The sequence below is a fragment of the Gymnogyps californianus genome, chromosome 2 (genome assembly GCF_018139145.2).
Source record: "Gymnogyps californianus isolate 813 chromosome 2, ASM1813914v2, whole genome shotgun sequence".
Lineage (NCBI taxonomy): Eukaryota > Metazoa > Chordata > Aves > Accipitriformes > Cathartidae > Gymnogyps > Gymnogyps californianus.
Window position 1 is genome coordinate 140,375,649 of NC_059472.1, and position 20,609 is coordinate 140,396,257.

At 42.5% G+C, this 20,609-nt stretch overlaps 1 protein-coding gene across 1 annotated transcript in view; it reads right to left on the reverse strand.

Moving 5' to 3' along the window:
- DYNC1I1 (dynein cytoplasmic 1 intermediate chain 1) overlaps positions 1-20,050 on the reverse strand; it is a 194,600-nt gene extending 174,550 nt beyond the window's left edge. Inside the window, exons 1-3 of the mRNA XM_050890826.1 lie at positions 20,020-20,050; positions 3,494-3,611; positions 852-966 (exon numbers count right to left, since the gene is read on the reverse strand). Coding sequence (XP_050746783.1) covers positions 852-966; positions 3,494-3,601 — 223 coding nt within the window. The 5' untranslated portion in view covers positions 3,602-3,611; positions 20,020-20,050. The remainder of the gene's footprint in view (positions 1-851; positions 967-3,493; positions 3,612-20,019) is intronic.
- Between the last annotated feature and the right edge of the window lie 559 nt (positions 20,051-20,609).

Below are 20,609 nucleotides of genomic sequence, written 5' to 3' on the forward strand. Positions count from 1 at the left end.
GGTGAAATCCTAGATTCAGCCCCAATAAATTTAATGACAAGGCTTGATACCTCCAGAGGGGCCAATATTTCAGCTAAAATAGTGAGAGTGCTTCTGGATTCAAGGGAGAAGAAAGCACAGGAAGGAAGGAAGGAAGGAAGGAAGAAAGGAAGAAAGCACAGGAAGGAAGGAAACTTCTCACTTTAGGGCCACCCAATAAGTGAGACAGAACTTAATCAAGGTAACCAATATTCAGATACTATAAACTTTGCCACATGTATTTTTAAACTGAGGACTTCAGATTCTAGAAACTGAAACATCAAAACCAAAAAAGAGGTCGAGCACATGAAACCAGAGCTAAAATCTACAATAATGATCTGATAATAAGCTTTTTGCTGTTTGTGAGTTGTCTTTTCATTTTCCCTCTCCAGTGTTGCTTGATTTTAAAAGAAAATCAATGGGACTTCCCACATGACTATGCTCCTCCTTCCTTAGCAAATGCTTAATCTGAATTTTTGAAACAAAACTTGGGGCTAATGAAGTACAGCACTTATAATAATATTTTGTGGGTCATCAGATAGATGCGAGAGAAGATAAAACAGTCCATCAGAAAAGAAATCACTGCTGGTATGCAAAACCAACCTGCATTACGTTCACAAAAAATTCCTGAAGAAATGAAACAGATGTTTTTGGCAATGACAAGTACTCAAAATGCCATGAGCTGGTATATGTGAATGGTATGGCAAGCATTCAAACAGAAGAGTTCACTTCACTAATACAGCCAAAAATCAAAAAAGCCAAGCATGCTTCAATAAAAGAATGCATTCATTGTGGCAGAGCTGAATGCTTTACAGTGTGCTTCTCTTAAATACCTAGAGGTGGTTCTGGGGATATACCAATGCTCTGTAACAAAGCTTCTGTCTCTCTTCTTTTGCGGTCTAGGTCAGAATCCTCCTGAGCTGGCTCCTTCTTTTGCTGTAGATCAGCCTGAGTTAAAACAAACCAAACCAGAAAAGTTTCATCCACATATAATCAGCTCTAGCAATTAAGTGTGTGGAAAATACTTACATGCACCACTGCTTAGATACACTTCGAAATTCACTTAGATACGTTTAGATAATTTATAACTTAGATAATTTATACTGTATAGATCAGTAACAATATTTTTCCCTGAATGCATGGGAAAACTGATCTTTGCAAGGATATTTACAGCACACTGATGGAAATCTTCTGCCTCTCACTCATCAGATGCAACTTATTCAGCTAATATAAAAGCTGGCCATAGAATAACAGATATCATTACCCTGAATAAAAATAGCCCCTTCCTACTTCCTCCAGAATCAAGAAATAAAATTCCATTGGACTTTAGTGATGTAGCTTAAGGGCCTACATTTGGTCCCAAGCACTTGTTGGCAATAAAAATACTTTCTCAGAAACTTCAACGTCTAACAGGAGCAAAGGAAGGGACTAACGTGTCTAAAATAGGATTTTGGCAGCCCTGGGCACCAACAGCCAAAAATAATGGTCCACCAGACCCCTCCCTCTTTGCTTAGATATCTATACATCCTTGGAGCTTCCACACATTAGCCTCCTCCCCCTCTGGTCTCCTGGGACCTAGAAACAGGAGGAGCAACATCTGCATTAGCCAGAATCTCTTCTATTTGGCTCATCATTCCCCAATTTAGTAGGGTGGAAGGAAAATACCGATACCCCAGCCTAGTGGTTAGAGCACTCCATTGAAAGAAACAGGCTTGCAGCCCTTCTCCCAACCAGATGAGGGAACTGAACCCATGTCCCACTTTGTAGTCTAGTGCAGTAACCAGTAATGCAAGTAAAACAAAATGCAAGTGGCCGTGTCTATCATTTTGTCATGTCTTAAATACAGCAATCACAGCATAGTTCTTATAGAGAATGTCTGGAGGCATCTGCCTCTATACTTTGGATCCTAAGGTTGCTTCTAAATCGGCTGATCCTATCTAGCCTCCACACAGAGAGGTTTTCCTTTCTGCTGAAACCAGTGTGGGGCACAGGGGACTCGGACAGTGCCTCAGCCTGGTGTTGATGTTGGTGCAGGCACAACAGAAAACCTTCACGTTCAGAAGCATCCCCGTGTTCTTCAGTTTCGACACGGCCAGGACGCAGAAGAACATTGCTTTTACAGACAAAGACAAAGTTGAGGCATATCCCTGTGCTCAGCTCTTCCCATGAGCTAGCCTGAAGTATCTCACAGTACGTAGGGTTGTAAACAACTCTTCTGCACCAGTGTACGTGGCTAAGCACCTAAGTGAATGTTAGACTTCACTCCTGGAGGCCATCAGGCATCACAGTGCACCCCAGTTACGGTGCCACAGTTAGGCACCGCAGCATAATCTGTAGAGCTGGGTGTCCCGAGCTGGATCTGGCTATCGGGGCCAACGGAAATTTCCAACCACCACAAGATCTCCACGAGGCATAAAATCAGAGGCAGGGGACAAAGGAAAGGACTTAATAGCTTCCTCGAGCCGTTAGCTTGGCTGCCTTCCCTCTAATTCATTAATAGGCTAGTAATGAACGCTGAAAATGTTAACGTTTAAAGTTCTGCTTACAGAGGACTCCCCTAGTGACTCCAGGAGCCTCACTGGGGGGTGTGCTGGTAATTGCACAAAAATGTCTCAAATGAAAAAAGATTAAAAAGACAGCCAAAACTGGAATGCTGATTTCTTGGATCACATCACATTTCCAGAGTAATTCCATGAAATTCATGTACAATATTAAAGTGTCAGTTTAAAAGGAAACCAGTTATTAGTAAAGGATAACAGGTGCTTTAAACTATAGTAAGTGTTGACATCTGAAGGAAAGGAAACATAATCACTTAATGCTTCTCTGACTTTGCATGAAAATTAATATCCACTCCCTGTCAATTCTCACCTCTATTCCACTAAGTGACTGAATAAAAAGAAGTACAAATCCCTTAATGAAAAACCTAATGCATATTGTCAAGGACAAATAAACTAATATGTCAATCAAACTTTAACAGAACTGAAAGATGCACCCATGCCAGAAGATGAAAATGCAATTGCAATTATGTTTTACTTTACTGGAGAATAATAATTGCAAATCTGTTACCTTAGCTAGTAATCAAACTAGTCTTCAGAGTACAAAAATACATATTTAGATTGTAATGGCTTGAAAAAAATGTGAGCCCTCTTTCCGTCTTTCCCCACTCTCCACTCCCTTCCCATTGAAGAAGAGCCCAGGAAAAAGCATTGTGGCAAATCAATTTTTCTTTCTACACACACATACACATCATGTTGTCTAAACTGTTGTCATCTGACAGTGCGTTGGTTTTAAAAGCAATTCCCTCACCCCAACTTTCTTGACTAAAAATAAGCATTTTGATTTTAAGGTTAGACTGATAGGGGTTTGAGGATCTCATTCCACATGACAGATACCTTGGGGTATCTTGAGATGTCAAAACCTCAGCAAGCCCCTTCTGCAAGCATGAGCTATCTAAAAGGTGCTTTTGCATATTTACCTCTTTCTTCTTCCTTTCTTCCTCCTTCCGTTTCTTTTCTTCTCTTATCTGAGCCAAACGTTGCTTTTTGCGCTCAAGTTCTGCTTTTAAATCACTTTTGTCTGACATTTTGATTCTGCTGGAAACAAAATTATGGAAACCAAGGTGAAAAGAGAATTAAATGTTTTCCCTATTTACTGAAAAAAGATACTTATATCAAAAATAGTGCTTCTAAAATTGCTACAAATCTATTTCTATATAAATGCTGGCCCTTGGACTATACTGACATTGTAGAAAGCAGGATATTTGTTTCACAATTTTTATTTCAAGAAATTAAACCAGAATATCACTGAACACGGACAATATCTTCAAATGACCTTTATTAGAAAACTACCTTTGTGAAGCAAACCCATTTTTGTCTGCTGTTCAAAATAATGCTTTAATGCTTTTACACACTGAAGCTAAAGTCTTTTGATTTGCATCGGCTTCAGCAGCTCTGCCAGACTGTAGGACCCAGATCCACGAATGGATTTCAATTTTAAGTACGAGAACGAGATCTGCGCCAAACAGCCCCATACTTCTTAGACAAGTAATAATTTTACTCACAAAAATTGGAAACGTGATAGCTTTCGCTTCTCCAGGTGCCTTGAACGCCTGCCATCCCAGGATCCCACCGGTTCCACTGGTACAGCCCCACACAGACCACTAGCTCAGTCTCAGTATCCTTCACATATTCACCCCTCTGGGGAGCACCCTCACCAAGCTATGGGCTATCCTGCACAGGAATCTCCTCCACCCTTTCCAGGGAAAGCTGGGCCATTTCCCCAAAAAGCTGCAGACAAGGCACAAAACCAGGCAACCCAGCAAACCTGAGCTTCTCTTTAACAAAGCAGCACGTTGCTCCGCCAACAGTCTCGTGCTCAGATCATCTTTCCAAGAGGCAGGAGACATGCCTAATATTCCTGATTTGACTCCAGTCACACAAACTTGACAAAAGCATTTCTTCTGAGCTACTGAAAGACCTCCCCCGCCATTTAGTCCTAAACACAATTCTCTGTAGGACAATGATGTGAAGCCATGTACACTCTTTGTGTTTTAAATCTCTGTCAACCTATGCTGCTGTTACGTGACCCTTGAAAATGAAGGGTAAAGAGATATAAAGTCACATCACACAGAAACAGAGCCAGATCTCTAAAGAACATATGATACCAATCTTTTTCTACAGTTTTAAAACCCCACCAGTGCTGCACAAATCCGCAACTTAAGTAAGTCACAGATAATGTATTTATTTTCTAACATCATAATCATTATGGGCTGTCATCTAACTGTATCAATACTGATTTTCTTATTAGAACTTTATTTCAAGGACAGTCCTGACTAATATAGACATTGATGAAAAGAGTTAACTGTGCCTTTCCTATTAATTCACACATCACTGACCACATCCACCACTGCAACCCAAAATCAATCAGATCAATGGTCATGCCATGTATACGCAACGGAAGTCTATTGTTTGCCTGATGCATGGGAAATTTAAATGGCAACTCTCTGTTAATATAATGAGAACTCCACCCACATGACTGCCTGGGTGGGTGAACGACCAGAGAGTAAATTTATATGCTAAAAGTTATACGGCACTTTCACCCATCATGAATCCCTCTGCAGGCATCAGCTTCCTCCTCCAAATGATAAAAGCATAGTTAGCCCATGATATGGAGGATATCACCAATAAAACATCACGTGCACATTAAATGCAATCTTGGCCCCAAATGCTTTGTTGTCTTTGCAAGCATTTTCCTTTAATGAAAGAAAAGAATAATATTTGGAATCAGAAGAGGAAACCATTCAATGAAAATGGCAGGCATAAGAGCAGCATGAGGGATGCCAGAGGGGACAGCATAGCTGTGTCTGTGTGTGGACCATACCACGGATGCTAACATTTTCCAGTCAAACTCCCAGCTGAAGCCCACCACCAGGAGTTAAACCAGTCCGCCTCACATTGTCACAGATTCTGCATTTCAGCAGAGCTGCCCATCCTGGCAAGGTACCCTGCAGTCCTTTCAAGGCCTGGGGACTCCCTGTTCAATCCACAACTCACAGTAAATGGTATAGCTAGGAAGGACATTAAACTGCTAACAAACTGGACCACTGGGTGCACTGGCTGCATGCAGAGGACCGTCGTTTCTTTATTCCTCCATCACTCTGGTCCTATTCATGATGACATTGTTTTCAGTTTGAGAAAGAGAAATCAAAACTGTCAGCAAAATTGCATTTGACATCAAGAAAACTAAGCAGTAGCACCTTAAACAACATTAATCTGTGTGATCAGTTGACGTCAGTAAGCTATTTTTTACATGAGAAATGCCCAGAGAAGAAAACAAGCTTTTTAATGCCAGTGCAGGTAGTATTTTGCCTACCAATCCACTCAGGATTTGTGGGTCTCTCTCAGATATGGCTGAAATCCCATTTGAAGTCATTTTCCTAAGCTGTTGCACACATTTGAATTCTGATTATGAAGTTCCCCCTCAGAGCCCTCTGGACTAGATAGAGTTTTTGCATCCTTTTAGTTCTGCAGTTTGGCAACAGAGAGTGAGCTCCTGTTTCTATGCAAAAAATATGCAAATGCGTTTTAAGGCTCATGACAGAAACCCTGAGGGTTTGGCATCCCTTTCAAACTGTTTGTCAGATATCAATGAACGGCTTTCTAAAAATTCGTTCCCTTAATGTCAGGGAAGCTAACTAGCTTTTTCCCTGATCTGGGCATCAACGGTTTAGTGCCTGTCCCCTTCTTTACAATGCTCCAGTCAGGGCGATCAAATCCTATTATCACTTTGCCCTATTTTTAACAAAACAGATCTTACATACAACAAAGATGATGTATTAAATTTCCCTCAAAGAATGTTGCCAGAGCTGAGTTATAGAAAGAAATTAATCTCAAGTTACTTTCATCCTGCATATATTATAGTCATGCCTTAGTCCCCCAAACAGCTTACCAAGCTTCAAACTGGCTATTTACAATTTTAGCACAAACTGAACACCAAGGGTGTGTAACCACCTTTCTCAGATGTCAGCAAGTCAGCAGTGAGCAAGGAGGCAAGCGTACTTGTCACTCTACTTGGCATTAACCATCGAGTTAACAACACTGTATTCATTACTGGGAACAAATTGCTAGTAATTGCCATTCCAAGCGCCAAAAGCATGCCACACCAAGAGAGATAAAGGCAAACAGTAAAAAAGATTTACTTTTAACAGAATGACAGTCCAAGGCTTATGTACGACATAATCTTCTCCAGCCTGGGAGAAGGCATTGGTCAGAGGGAAACAGTAAGGAGCACATTTTGTGGTGAAGCAATTAAATCACCTATCTGGGAGAAGGAAGACGTAGGAACAAACACACTGAACATTGCATTAAATGTAGAAATAGTTCTCATAGCAGGGCAGCAGCCTAGGGCTCCCCTCTTCAAGGGAGGTGCATAATCTTAGATCAATTTTTATTTTGTTTGGTCCAGTTTACTGTCAAGTGACACAGTTTTAAAAGGAGAGAGTCCTCCCACTCCAGAAGAGCTTACCAGCCATGTGCTAACATAGGTTCTTGAGATGTGGCAGGATACGTGGATATGAACCACCTTGCACAGAGAGCACTCACCTGCACTCCTAATACTCTGAGGAAATTCTCCTTTCTTTGAGCTACTGGAGACAGGAGCCTGCTCCTCTTGGCATGACTTTTAATAAAATGGACTGTTCTATTTCAAGATGTCAGTTTTCCCCGTATGCATTAAATATGCCTCAGAGTCCCCTCTTAGACTTGGAAATACAGCCAATTCCACTTACACATCAAAGGGTCACCAGACCCACCAGGACGGCAGCCACCCAGGCATGTGTAAATGCAGCGCCAAGGCTTCTGAGGACTGCGTTCTGTGACTTCACCATCTACTGGGCTTATCTCATTAAATCTGGATGCCCACAATGTAGATCCAGAGCTATCCTTACCATCAATGCAGGTAAAATCAAAAGAGTCTGGGTATCCTAGGATGTGATTCCACTTTTCCTAATGTAGTTAAGATTAAGCGTGCCCCAAAGCCACCAGTTCCTCTCCAATGATGATAAAGGGCCCTGGGTGATCAGTTAAGTTCTGGAAATCTCCATTGTAAATGTCTCAGACTGGATGAGAAGAATCCTGTCTTTAATATGCTCCCAGCAGTTCCTTTTAGCTTGTCAGTGTTTGAAACAAGATCTTTGAAAGACCATTTACATTAATCTTAAAATAATAATGGTGTTTGCACAAACTTCTGTGCTGTACAGAACATACGCAGAACTACTCCACTAAGCTTATCACATAGGGAGGAACATCTCACGACCATTTCATTAGTGGCAGCAGTAAGCATGTAAGCATGGAAGATGCAAACAGCAGCGTTTTACCCTCGACTGGACTCAAAGCCATGCAAGTATTTTTACAGGTACAAGCCAATAGACTTATTACAGTTTTATAATAAGCTACAAGGTCTTTATCAATGATCAGTATCACAATATTTGAGCAGATGTTTATATGTGCACCTAACAGCAGAAACAGTCACAGGCATCTAAAAAGGTTTACTACAATTGCAGAATGAATAAATTGATACTTGCCAGAGTAATAAAACCAGAGTTACAGAGGTACAAAGAGTGGCAACACATGTACGTAGCTTAGACTAAACACAAGAAAAAATAAGCACAAAGTGCCCAATGTATAACGAATAAAATAAAAACAAAGAAAATTATGACAGTGCACACTTTTTATAAGCAGAAAAAGAAAAAATATAACATCTCCCTCCTCTTAAAGCTTGTTCTTTATATCTCCTAGAATAGCATCTTGTCTGTATGCTATCACCGAGCTCATCTAAAAAGAAACCTAAGTTTCCAAATCTGGTAGGAGATAAAAAAGCCTACAGATTTTATTGCTTTGTGGTGATTGGGGGATTTTTACATGCTGTTCATTCAGTAGGCTGCACTAGAGTAGAACTATATTCACCACTTCATAAGTCTCAGTCTTCCCTGTTTTGTGACTTCCTATGTTGTCCTTTGCATTATTATCTATCTCCATTGTAATTACCAAAGGGGTTCATTAAATACTGTTACATATGGCATTAGTCATCCTACACAACTAATTATAAATAATTGATTCATTAATATACTTTTCTAAAATAAATAGGCAGCATCTAGTACTTTTAGATGCTGTACATGTATTATTCATATGCCTTCATAAAGAGCCAGTTACTCGAGTCCAAGGCTGCAAAATGTCTTTAGTTTGAAAGGCAAAGGAAGTTGCACAATAAAATACATTACTCAGTGATTTTTGGTTTTAAAGAATGGGTTTATAGAGTGGGAGTACTATTACTATTGAAACTATTACATATGGAGTTTTCTACTGGAAAAAAACATTCATTTCTATTATGTACTATATTTGTCTCTATTTTGTACAAACTAACACATTTCCTACAGTTAGGAATATTATACATTTTTACAACAGAAAAAAATCACATGGGATCTACCTATGACTTTTACAAGTGTAAAGTGTGCATGCAAAGTATGAAATTGTACAAAGCTGAGAAACGTCTTTGGTCTGCAAGAAATCAGAGGGAGCTGTTACCCTAGCATAAATGCATTCTAATCCATGGTATTAATTTGAAAATAATGTTTGAAACACACTTCAAATGGGCAAGAGGGGCTAGAACCATCTTCTTGACAGCAATTTTTAAGTAAACATATGAGTACCTCTTTTCATCATGCATCAGAATTTGTACTTGACTTCAGTCAAATAACATAAATACTTTTGCTAAATAGGCATATCAATGTTTACAAGATCACAACAATGGGAAAATAGTTGCAGCTGCAAAAACTTAGCATTTGCAGTATTTTAAGGAATCTCCTGTGTGATGAATTCAGGGAAACACTAAGTAAAATTGGAGAGACTAAGTATTTTTTTCTACATAACCTTGAGGCAAAACAGTCAGGCTTTTTACATTGCATCTGTGTATTTATCTATAAATAAAAATGGTTGTTAAGTGTTAGATTTCAGGGAATGTACCATTCTTATCCTTCAGCTTCTGAACACTTCTGGCAGATGGGCAAAGGTCTTGTACTTTGTTCTGTAAAGGTTTACAATCATAGCATCCAGAGATTTGGTTCTGTGCTTCCTCCTGGTTGCTATGCAACAGGTCAGTGCATCTCTAGCCTATTTATTTTGAGGCTGCCAGGGTGTAAGGTATGTACCCACAACTGCTCCATTATAAATCCCTTACAATCTATTACCATTTAATCTTTTCACTCTTGTTCTTCCATAATGGCCCTTCTACAAAATGAACTCAGTTACAGCAGAATTATAGGGTCCCTACAAAGCAGCATATGAGCAAAGCTCTACTATTGCCCATTCTTCCGGCACCAGGCATAGTGCCAATGAAGCATCACCTTCTCATCATCCCATTCTCTCATGCCCCCTTAGCCTCTTAAATTTACCATGACCTTTTCAATTCCAACAACCATAGTCCCATGGAAGAGCCATCAAGGTTGAAGAGAACAAGCTGCTGGCAACAACTCACTGGAGCTAAGTAAGAAGCACACGAGATTCCAGCTAGGATTAGAATGAATTTAAGTACTACATACTAACAGGGCACTCTAGCAAAGCTGCTGCACATCTCCCACCAAATATGCTCCCTTTATATGAAGTTCACAGAACTGACTGCATGTATCACCTCAAAGAAAATGAGATTTTAAATAGGTCTTTTCAAGTGTCTTGGATTTTCCCTCAATGAGCATGAATGAGCACAGTTACAACTGCACAATGATCTCAGATGTGGTGCTGGGAGATGATCCTCAATGATGCAGCCAATACTGATTTGTATCTCCTCAGGATCTGACTCAGCAATCGTGCCCCAGTTATGAAGAGTGGATGTTTTTAACAAAACAACCAATGCCTGACAACATTTTGATCTTGTAGAATACAAGACTTCTAGGTATTCTTGGTCAGTTCCCTCTCTATCAGCTTCTGTTTCTGTTATCTTTTACTGTTTGGCTGCAGTAAAATGCAGGGCTCCATATGTGGCTCTGCATATGGCTGGGAATGGACTTACTACTATTCTGAATCTTTGTGACTCTACATTCCCTACACATTAACTGGTCTTACTAGTTGCGCTATGTTATCTTCCGTGAATTTCCCAGCTTGCTTCAGAGAGGAACTGCAGGACCTAGCAGGATACTTTAAAAAAGTTTTCTGACATTCAAAGAGAACCAAATGCAAGCTATAAATTGATAAGATTTTAGAGATGGATAACATGAGAGAGATGACAGAATCTAATCCTCAAGCTGCCGGTCACTTATCTAGAAAAAAAGAGCTTTGTATTTCATGTTTCTGATTTCAATTTCTTTTGTATGTACTTCTTACATAATGCTCAGATTTCAATGGTATCTGCTGCTATCATTGATATCACCACTTCTTCAAAACCTAGATAAAATATCTGGTTCATCATAACAGTACCAAAGTGCCTCCCAGGAGTATATTTAATGACTTACTAAGACCTAACATAGAATTTCACTTCAAGATGTCTGCTAGTCTCTCCTGAAGTGGAACAAAGGCTCATTTTCTCCATCCTGCAAACATTTCAGACATTAAAACATGTACTTCCACTCCTTATGAAGGGTGAAACTGACCCCTCTGACTTTTCTACCCTCCTCCTGAGGTAACCCTAGTGGTACATGACCAGCAAACTGATACTTAAAGCCATTTACCCAAATATGAAAAATGCATGCTCTAGTGTCTGCCTCTTAACCCAGTTATGACAACTGCCAGACAGACATCAAAGAACAAGCTAGGCTGCCAACATACAGGTTTTGCTGGAAGACTTACCCAGATATCATTTCTTTCTTAAAACAAAAATATGCTTTGCTTTGCGGCTGATGTTTGTAAGGACGTAATTAGGCTAAAAATATTACACATTGATTTCATCTCTGAAGTCAATACACCTAAAGATTTTGAAAGCAGGGAAGAGCCCTGGCTGTAAGAAATGTGCAGCGTATCTCATATGAGTTCTCATAATCTTTAAGGAAGCAAAGTGGAAGAAACAACACTACCATTCCCTTTGTACTTCCCAGGGCTTCTTCGGCTGTACTAACAAAGCAACATGAATGATCAGAGCTAGCCTTAGCCAATCATCCCTGTTGATCCACATAAGTGGAAAAAGATATGCCAAGATAAAAAGGCAAGATGATAAATGCAGATGTCTAACAGCATAATTTAAAGGACATATAAAGAACTGCAAAGAATTTGAGTATGAGAGAGGACTGAGAACCAAGAAGTCTATGTCTTCCATTTATCTTCTCTGTGGTTAAAGTACTCCACCCAGATGGGAGAAACATATTTTGGGGTTTTTTTGTTTGTTTGTGTTTTCTGTTGGTTTTGGGGGGTTTTGGAGGGTTTTTTGTCTTGAGAGGACTGAAACCCACCTGCCCAGTGTGACTGTTGGCTAACGGGTGAGAAAGACTAGAGGAATGGAGATTGCATTCTTAACCATTGAAGCTATTTTCTCTTAATTTCTTTTCTGCAAAGATGCATTGGACCAAAAGAAGCAGATGCAAGAGAGAGAACATTAGTCCCTAACTGAGGCCCTCGGCTTCTAGTCTTTGTTTCAGGGTTAGTTTATATTATACGCAATGACTGTTTAGTTTAAAACACAATGCTGTATTTAGTGTCTGGAGCCCAAGACTCCTCTTTCTCGCTGAGTGCTTGAAGCAAGGTGCTGAAGAGCCCGTTCTCTTTTTCCCACATGCTCTGTCACGCCCAAAGAATCCTTAGACTTATGTGGAGCAGCTTCAGTGGGAAAGACTGGGAGGGCGCCTACTGCAGAAGACACATAGCTTGCTGATTAGAGCATGGATGAAGGCAAATATCTCTTTAAGCAACAGCAAAAATTACCTGAGACTCCTTTACCTTAGGTGAGTCCCGTTAAAACCAGGGTGCACTAAATGAGGGAGCACATGCTATCAGCTGCAGCTCGGCATGGAGCGCACAGTCTGACAGATGGGGTCAAGAAATGCAGACTAGATGAAGCAGCCTAGGGGAGACAGACAGCGGACCCCCAGGCTGTTGAGTCTGGGGGTTCAAGGGTAAGAACACATCCAGAAGCAGAACTCCAAGGTGAAAAAGGGAGTTTTTAGAGACTGCATGTGCTTTGCGAGCTAGGTGACAGCCAAGCAGAGATTTTTGAGGACTGCAATTTGGGTTTCTGTTTCTACACCATTTCATCAGTCTAGATTTATCTGAGCTTCACAGGCACCATAAGAACTTCAGGTTTGGGGAATTCAGGTACACATCCCAGGTTCAAGATGTGGGCAGGCTCTGCACCTTAAGCACAGCCTCCTACCAACGCAAGGCTGGCTGCGCATGAACTCTTCTCTCCCACTCACACGCATACCTCTCAAGTGCCCTGGCTTCCACAGAGAAGAAACTTGGCAAATGGGCTGAGGGCAGAAGCAAACAAGTCCCCAGCCTAAATGATGGGGCAATCGCATCTCTGGAGTGCACTGCAGGACTCCTCCAGAAGTAAGCCTCAGTGCATGACTCACTGCACCAGGACCTCGGCTCCAGAATTTGAGGCCAGGGCACCAGCTAGATGCCACCAGATCTCTCCAAATGAGGAACCCAATGCTATAGATATTTTTGGAAAAGAAATCGACTTTTACTAGTGGTTCTCAAAATACGGGACCACTGGTGGTCCACAAAGCAATCAGAAATGGTCCATGTCTGGTTTCCAGCCATATTAAACTGTAAAATGTATGGGCTTATTGGTTCCAACAGAAAGTCTTGAGGATTAAGAGGGGAACGTAGTTTAAAAGGTCTACAAATCATTGCAATATCACAAGAGAGAACCAAGGAGAAGCCAGGAGTAAGTGGGTAATACAGTTAGCCCTTTAGCAAAAATGGACATTATGTGATGTGAGAAAGCACAGCAGTCTTATTGCTTTATAGATATATACAGTATTTTAAGAAAAATAATTAAAAAAACGGGAGGCCACTGCCTTTAATTATACTTACACCTAATTAATCACTTAGTTTAGTGAGATCAAAAACTTTCTTGGGAAGAACTTGTAATAAAACTTTAAGAACTTTAATTAAAAGTTTACTGAATCAACACTGAGGAGGCATGATCTTCATTTAAAGACTTCAAAATCAATACTAGTATTGACTAATATTAATATTGCTTTATATTATAATTATGTTCGAAAAGACTCGTATGTTTGTATGCCAATGTGGCTGTCTATAGTTTTTTACTTCCCTGTCCTCTGATTCATTGATAAGTAAACAATAAAACCCAACAAGTGTTATGTACATAAAGGAAGGGCTGCTGTAAAAGGTGTGGAGAACATTAGTAGTAAGGTTGCAACATCTTTTTTTTCCATCTTAGCCCCTTCCAGAGAATATAATTTACCGTCATCTTTTGAGTTCTATGCTTTAAACATAAGAAAAAACCTAAAGCTCTATAATTTATAATTATCAGATAAAAATAGTACTGAATTTGCACAGGGTGTTTTTAATATATTTCAAGAGTCCCAAAAAGGCTGAGAAACTAGGCTTTCCTATGTTTTCTTGCTATTAATCAACTTTCTGTGAAAAAGAAAATATTGTGGGAAATAATGGGACAGTTTTCCCACGGGCTTTTTCAGTACAAACAGAGAATGGCATCACTGTTTTTTTTTGTCTCCAGTACAATACCCTCCTATCCCATCAGCACAATTTTTTTGTATTATTATTACTACTATGGAGATAGTGAAAGGCAGGAATACAACATTCACAGGCTTTGCCAAATGCAGCAGATTACGTACATGAATAGCTAACTGCACACTAGGGGGTATGATTTAGGTCAAATTTCTTGTTTCATTCCAAAAGGTTACAGATTTTTAAGCCATCCATGCACCACACAGCTTACACCCATACATATATATAACATGAACTATCTTTTCTCTGTTTTTTGCAGAGGTAATTTGTGTTCCTAGGCAATGAAGACTGGCAGAAGTTGATAATCTGTAACAAATTGCTATGAGTGTGTAACAAAGCTCTATGAGCAGTCAGAGCTAAAAAAGGACAAAGAAAATAAGAATTCATTTAGGGGCAAATTGAGATCTGAAATCCTTCAGGATTATGATACAAATCACCTTCTGGTTCAGCAACTGCTCAAAATGTAACTAGAGACAAACCGATGAAAAAACCTGATGTCATACGACTTTGAATAGTGTGATTAATGCAAATGGTGATTCTTTTATATTACTTAAAGAGAAGACAAACATGTATTATGAAGCAAGTCACATGAGTTTAGATAGTCCCCCAACTTTGTGCTGTGAGAATCAGAGAAGAAATTCTTTTAAATGCTCAGTCAGTGGAACAGTCCTTAAACCAGGACAGACAGGTTCAAATACAAGGAACCATATTAGATAGCAGTCTGCATTTTTTTTTTTTCTGTGACCCTGTTTTGTTAAATATTTTAATTTCTGAAAATATACAATAGCAATCATTTGAAATGTCTTTGCCCCAATTACCAAGTGACCTGGTAACCACTCTGATCCTAACAGTGGTGGCCTAATGTGCAAAACACGAAACAAGGACATGCCTTGAATAGTATGGATTTAATACCGCTGTCTATGCACTTTAAAAGCTAAGATCTGTGTTAATGGATACAGAACGGAAGGGCTGAACAGTTTAAAGCAAGAGACATCCATATTTTCCCTGCATGTGGTCTAGGACCTACAGTGATTAACTTTCGATACTAACATAACATAGTTTAGGGGATAGCTTTTTCTGTCAAATTCAGCCTGAAAATATTAGAATCAAGCATTAGAAAAGGCTTGGAGATATTGATATAAATAGATAAACAATATGTCCTCCATTATACTTATTTATATTTAATCATACTAGGCAGTTTTGTATCTTTGCCTTATTATAACTCCCCATTGTTTGAACACAAAACACACCACATCTTTCTGCTGGACTGAAGTGAAAAATTAATAACTGAGGAGCAGGATTTGGAATTACTTGCACCACACCGCAGAGGGAGGGAGAAAAGAACAAGGAACTAAACCCAGTTCTATCCCAGGGAGAGAAGAAAAAAGGGAAGGGAAGACCAGTGAGGAGGGAACATGGCATTAAGACTAGTATTGAGGAAGAGAGAAAAGGATAAGCCTCAGAGAACGATAGCAAGAAGGAAAAGAAAAGTGAGGAGGAGAAGATATCACTGGAAACAAAAAGCTATGTCCTTAAAAGATACCCTCTGTAATTGTTTTCTGCTGAGTGGCAGTAAATGAGCCCTCTTCCTCTGCCGAATTACTCGTTAATTATTCTAAGGCCAAGCCGGGACAGTCAGCCAGCACGTGGGGAATACACAGGGTAGAACTGCACTGGTCCAGAAGGGCTCCAGGGAAGTTTGTTCCTCAGGTTGATGTAACCTGTCTCTCCAGGTCAGGCAAGCTGATCCACATGCATGGGAGCAGTGTTAAATATGAAAACAGGATAACGTGTACTTTTACTCTAAGATTAACAGCCAAGATTCACAAGAGTTATCCGAGCAGCGATTATTCATCAGGTAACACAGGTATCTGTACACAGGTCAAAGCAGCAGTTACACAGGACCTCATCCAAATCTGTTAAGTCAATGCAAAGACTCTCATTGGCTTCAATGGAGTTTGGAGATGTCTCACAGCTTTCAAACAATGTACATCGCTGACTCCTGCCACCACTCTAGAGGCTAGATTCACCACCAGAGAAGTCACAGAGAAACTCCTATTACTGTCAGCAGCGAAAGGGCTGAGTCCTTTGCCCTTAAAACTCCAGCATAGAGTTACGGTGTGGTGCCCACAAAACCCTTCCAGAACTGTTATTCCTGCTCCGTGCCTTCTGCTACTGCAGTGCACTCCCGGACACTCACCAGAACGCTTTTGCCTCAAAAGGGAAAACAAAAAGTGCTGAAGAAGAACTGTAAAAAAAAAAAAGGGGGTATAGTTTTAAGCTCAAGAGGAGTCGGGACGTCATAGCTCTCACAGATGATGAGAGGTGTCTTTTGTCTATGAGATCTAGCGGCTCCCACATCAGTCTGCTTCACAGCTTCCTGCAGCTCCTGCCATCTGCCTGGAAGTAGCCATTTCCCAGAAAAGTTGGCAAGATGATGCCACCTAAAATGAACAGTATTGAGGGCGCAAGCTCATGTATACTGTATACTGCCTTATTTTGAGTGCTTGCAGATGGCCAAGTGAACAACAGCTCCCAATGTCATGTCTGACTAAAAAGAGCTAGCATGGTTTTAGATGGATAATTACCAAGTAGCAAAAGGGACATATTGTGTCTATCTGAGATTTAGACTGAGCCAGGGTCTCAGGCTGCCACTGCAGCTTTTCAGACACTTTTTTTCAGATTTTTGTTCCTGCATTACCATTTCTTCCTGCTTACATAGGTCAGCTGAGTGGAAGACCATATGATCCCTCATCTGGAAAGCAAGCCCCCTTACGGACACATAAAGGTGTACTCACCTGTATAACTTGTGTTGCTCAGATGAACTAAATAAGCTGCACTGGCAAAAGCACAGTTTTATTAATACAAGATGCATCTGTACTAAGGGCACTTTGCCAGCATACTCCATCAGTATTCCTGCCGAAAAATGTCCCTTTTACACACAGACTACATCTACAGTCATTATGGTTTGTTTCATTCAGGGTTTTTAAAATAAAAATATGAAAATATCAGATGAGTATTGCACTGAGGTCATGATGTCTGGCTATGGCTGCAGAAAGCCTGAGACCATACCTCTGCAGATATGAATTTCCCCATGCACCTCAGTGAGGATTTCAGTGTTAGCTCCCTCTAACTTCCCTGAAAATCAAAGCCCATGGCTAGGACAGGGAGGATCTTTCTGTTAACATCTCACCACCACCTCCAAGTAGCAGTTTGTTTTGGCACTAGGCATCAGTGACTGAAAGATTCCTAATTACTACTTCTGTTGTTGGTCAAACCAAGCCAAAGGAGCTCAACAGGGCACTCGAGGCATAGCACTAGTTAATAAGCCTGAGTAGTCCTAGAGAGAGACCATGAACATATTTTAAACCTCTGTGAGAAGAAGTCACGTTTGAGGAGCTGAAAGATACCACGTGATTACCTGAATCATTAGCAGGAGTAGCTGAAGCTTTGAAAAACAGCAATGCCTTTCTATACCCTTATGTTTTTCTGTTTCGCTCCCTTATCTTTTTCCCTCCCAGCTCATTTCACCTCATTGTCCAGTATCCTGCAATGGTGAGACCTCTACCACAACCCATTGCCTCCAGCTCTATCTAGTATTCCCTCTCTCTTTTCTTGCAGATTGGAAAACTGATGGCAGCAAGGAACAGTAACTTGAAACCTGTCTTACAAAAGAAAAGGAGACCAAGAGATTTAATCTGTTAATTTATTTGAAAATAAAGCAGGTAAGTTCTTGCCGCATCATTTAGAGTACCTACACGGAAGACACCTGCTAAAGCAAGGCTTTTATCTATGAGAGACATAACAGGAACCAGGAACCTGAAGCTGGAAAAACACAAACTGGAAAACAAACAAATGCATTTCAATAACGAAAAAAATAGCCACTGAAAGGCATCACAAAGGAGGGCAGCTCGCTGCCCTTCCTCCTATAGAAAGAGCTGGAAGGTCAGCTTCTTAATTTAAGATCTGCAGGGTACAAAAGAGTATTTGCCTGACTATTCTTTGAGCAGCCAGATTTCCAAATTCTCAGTAATCACTGCATGTGTAGGGTGTTGGTTTATTGCTGCTCCTTTAAAGATTCCTCTCTTAAACTGTGGATAAGGCAGCACTGCAGTTAATGCATTTTTAGGGTAGACTAATTTGAGGCAGAGGTGTTTAGAGCTAGGAGAAATCTGGCTAATCCATTTCTAAACAATCTCTTGGACCTCCACATACCTGGCCCTCAGAAGTCTTTCACATATCAAGGAAGAGGATAGCAAGTCCCAACCCTCAAAATAGTCTGTGCACGGAGAAGAAGGTGCAGAAGGGGCAGCACATTTTGTATTTTCATGGACTATAACTGGATGGTTTGGGGAAAACAAAATGAAGCAGAGGATGGTTATCAGAGTGAGCACTCCCAGGGGCAAAGACCTGGGTGCAGCCCCAAGGTTTGTGTCGAGGAAACCCACTCTTGCTGAGAAATGCTACACAGAAATCATAAGAAGGAATTTTATCCACCCTCACTGAGTGTGGAGACTGTTACTAGAGATGTCCTCTCAAATGGAAAGAAAGTAAAAAGAGGAACTTAAAAGAATCAGAAAACATAACATATAACTTCTTCCCATGAACTTAGCAAGAACAAATGAGGCACTTCAACAAAGCACATTGGTAGTAACAGAAATGAAATTCCTCGGTGGCTCTGATAATACCATTTATCAGGAGATAGATGGTCCTGGGATTTGGATTTCCATTCCGAAACAGGTTTTGCAGCACTGTGCTTCATGACATTCAGAGCCATTTCAGAGGTAATTTAATGTCCTCATGCAGAAGTGAAGAGCTGACAAAACCCTCTATGTCAGGATAAATTACCAGGTGCAAGTGCCAAAGCCACGTGCCAACTTCATGTCAGGTCTTTCTATGTCATCCCCCCTATAATAGCAGGTTAGATTGCTTGGTCTGCTGAGAATCTTTATTTTATATGTATTTATAGTTGAAATTTGTACTTTCTGTCAATGTCAATATTGACAGAAAAACATACTTTGTTCCGGTCAGTAAAACAGAGGCTTTGTCTAGGAAATATCTAGGGGCCTTATGCTCCCTGCCGACCCAGGGGGATTCCTGGGGCAATGTAACCGTAGTAACATCCTTTTGACAACGTATTTCAATGGACTACTAGTGAAAAAGGCCTCTCATTGATTCCCTCCTTCTCTCACCCTTTTAGGGAACTACTTTAGGAACGGGAAAAGACCTAATTCTCCGTCGGCTGTCGTCATGGACTTGAGTAAACCCGCTGTTGCTCACGCCGTGCAAAGAATTAAAGACGGGAAACTTTTTCCCACCCCGCTTTGCTTTAAGCCGCTCGACGCTGAGACGCAAGCCGGGGAGCCTGCGGCAGCCCTTCCCGGCGGAGCGGGACGGCGAAGGGGCGGTGCCGGTGCCGGTGCCGGTGGCGGGAGGAGCCCCAGGGCCTGGAGCAGGTGCCGCTGAGGCCGGCGGGGCTCACCGCAGCCCTCCCCGCCCGCTCCCTCCCCAGAGACGAGCTGCCGCGGTGGAAAAGCCCACCCCCCACCCCGGCGAGGGCCGGCCGGTTCCTGCGGGGCAGCCGGGGGATGCCCGCTAACCCAGCCCGGGCCGGGTGCCCGGGGAGCGCCTCCGGCGGCCGCGCCAAGGCTCCGCGGTCGATGCGCATCCCGAGGAGCGTCCCCCCCGCCCGCCCGGCTGCTCCGCCGCCAACGCCGGGCCCCCAAGGGGAGCCTCCGCTCGCCCCCTCCGCCGCGGCACGGCCACTTCCCGGCCCCGCCGCCGCCCCCCGCGGGTGCCTTACCTCCGCCGGCGCCCGGGAGATGCGGAGGGGCTCCCGGCGCCGTGCAGCCCTCACCGAGCCCCCGCCGCCGGGGGAGCGGAGGGACGCCCCGCTGCGCGAACGGCTGCTGCCCGCTGCGCCCTGCCGTGCCGTGCCGTGCCGCGCCGCACCGCGCCGCGCCGCCCGCCGCTGCAGCAGGACCGCCGCTGCCGGCTGAATGTGCTGTCTCACGCTGGACAGGCTCCTCCCGAGAGCTGCTGCTGCCGCCTTCCTCCTCCCGCCTCCTCCTCCTCTTCCTCCGCCCGCGCGCCCCCGGCAGCGACACCCCCCGCCGCCGCCGCCGCCGCCGCCGCCGCCGCCGCCGCCCGGCAGCCCAGCAGCGCCCGGTGGGGCCGGGGCGGGGCCGCGGGGGCGCGGGGCAGGTGCGGCGGCGGGGCCTCCTTGGGGGGGGCCGACGCCCCACCCGGGGCTCCGCCGGGCATGAACCCCCGCGCCTTCCCCCCCCCCCCCCCCCCCCAGGCCGGGGGGCCTGAAGTGCGCTACCCCGGCTTCTCTGAGGTCCCCTCGCTGTCACCCCTGGGTGTCACCCCTGGGTGTCACCCCCACGTTGG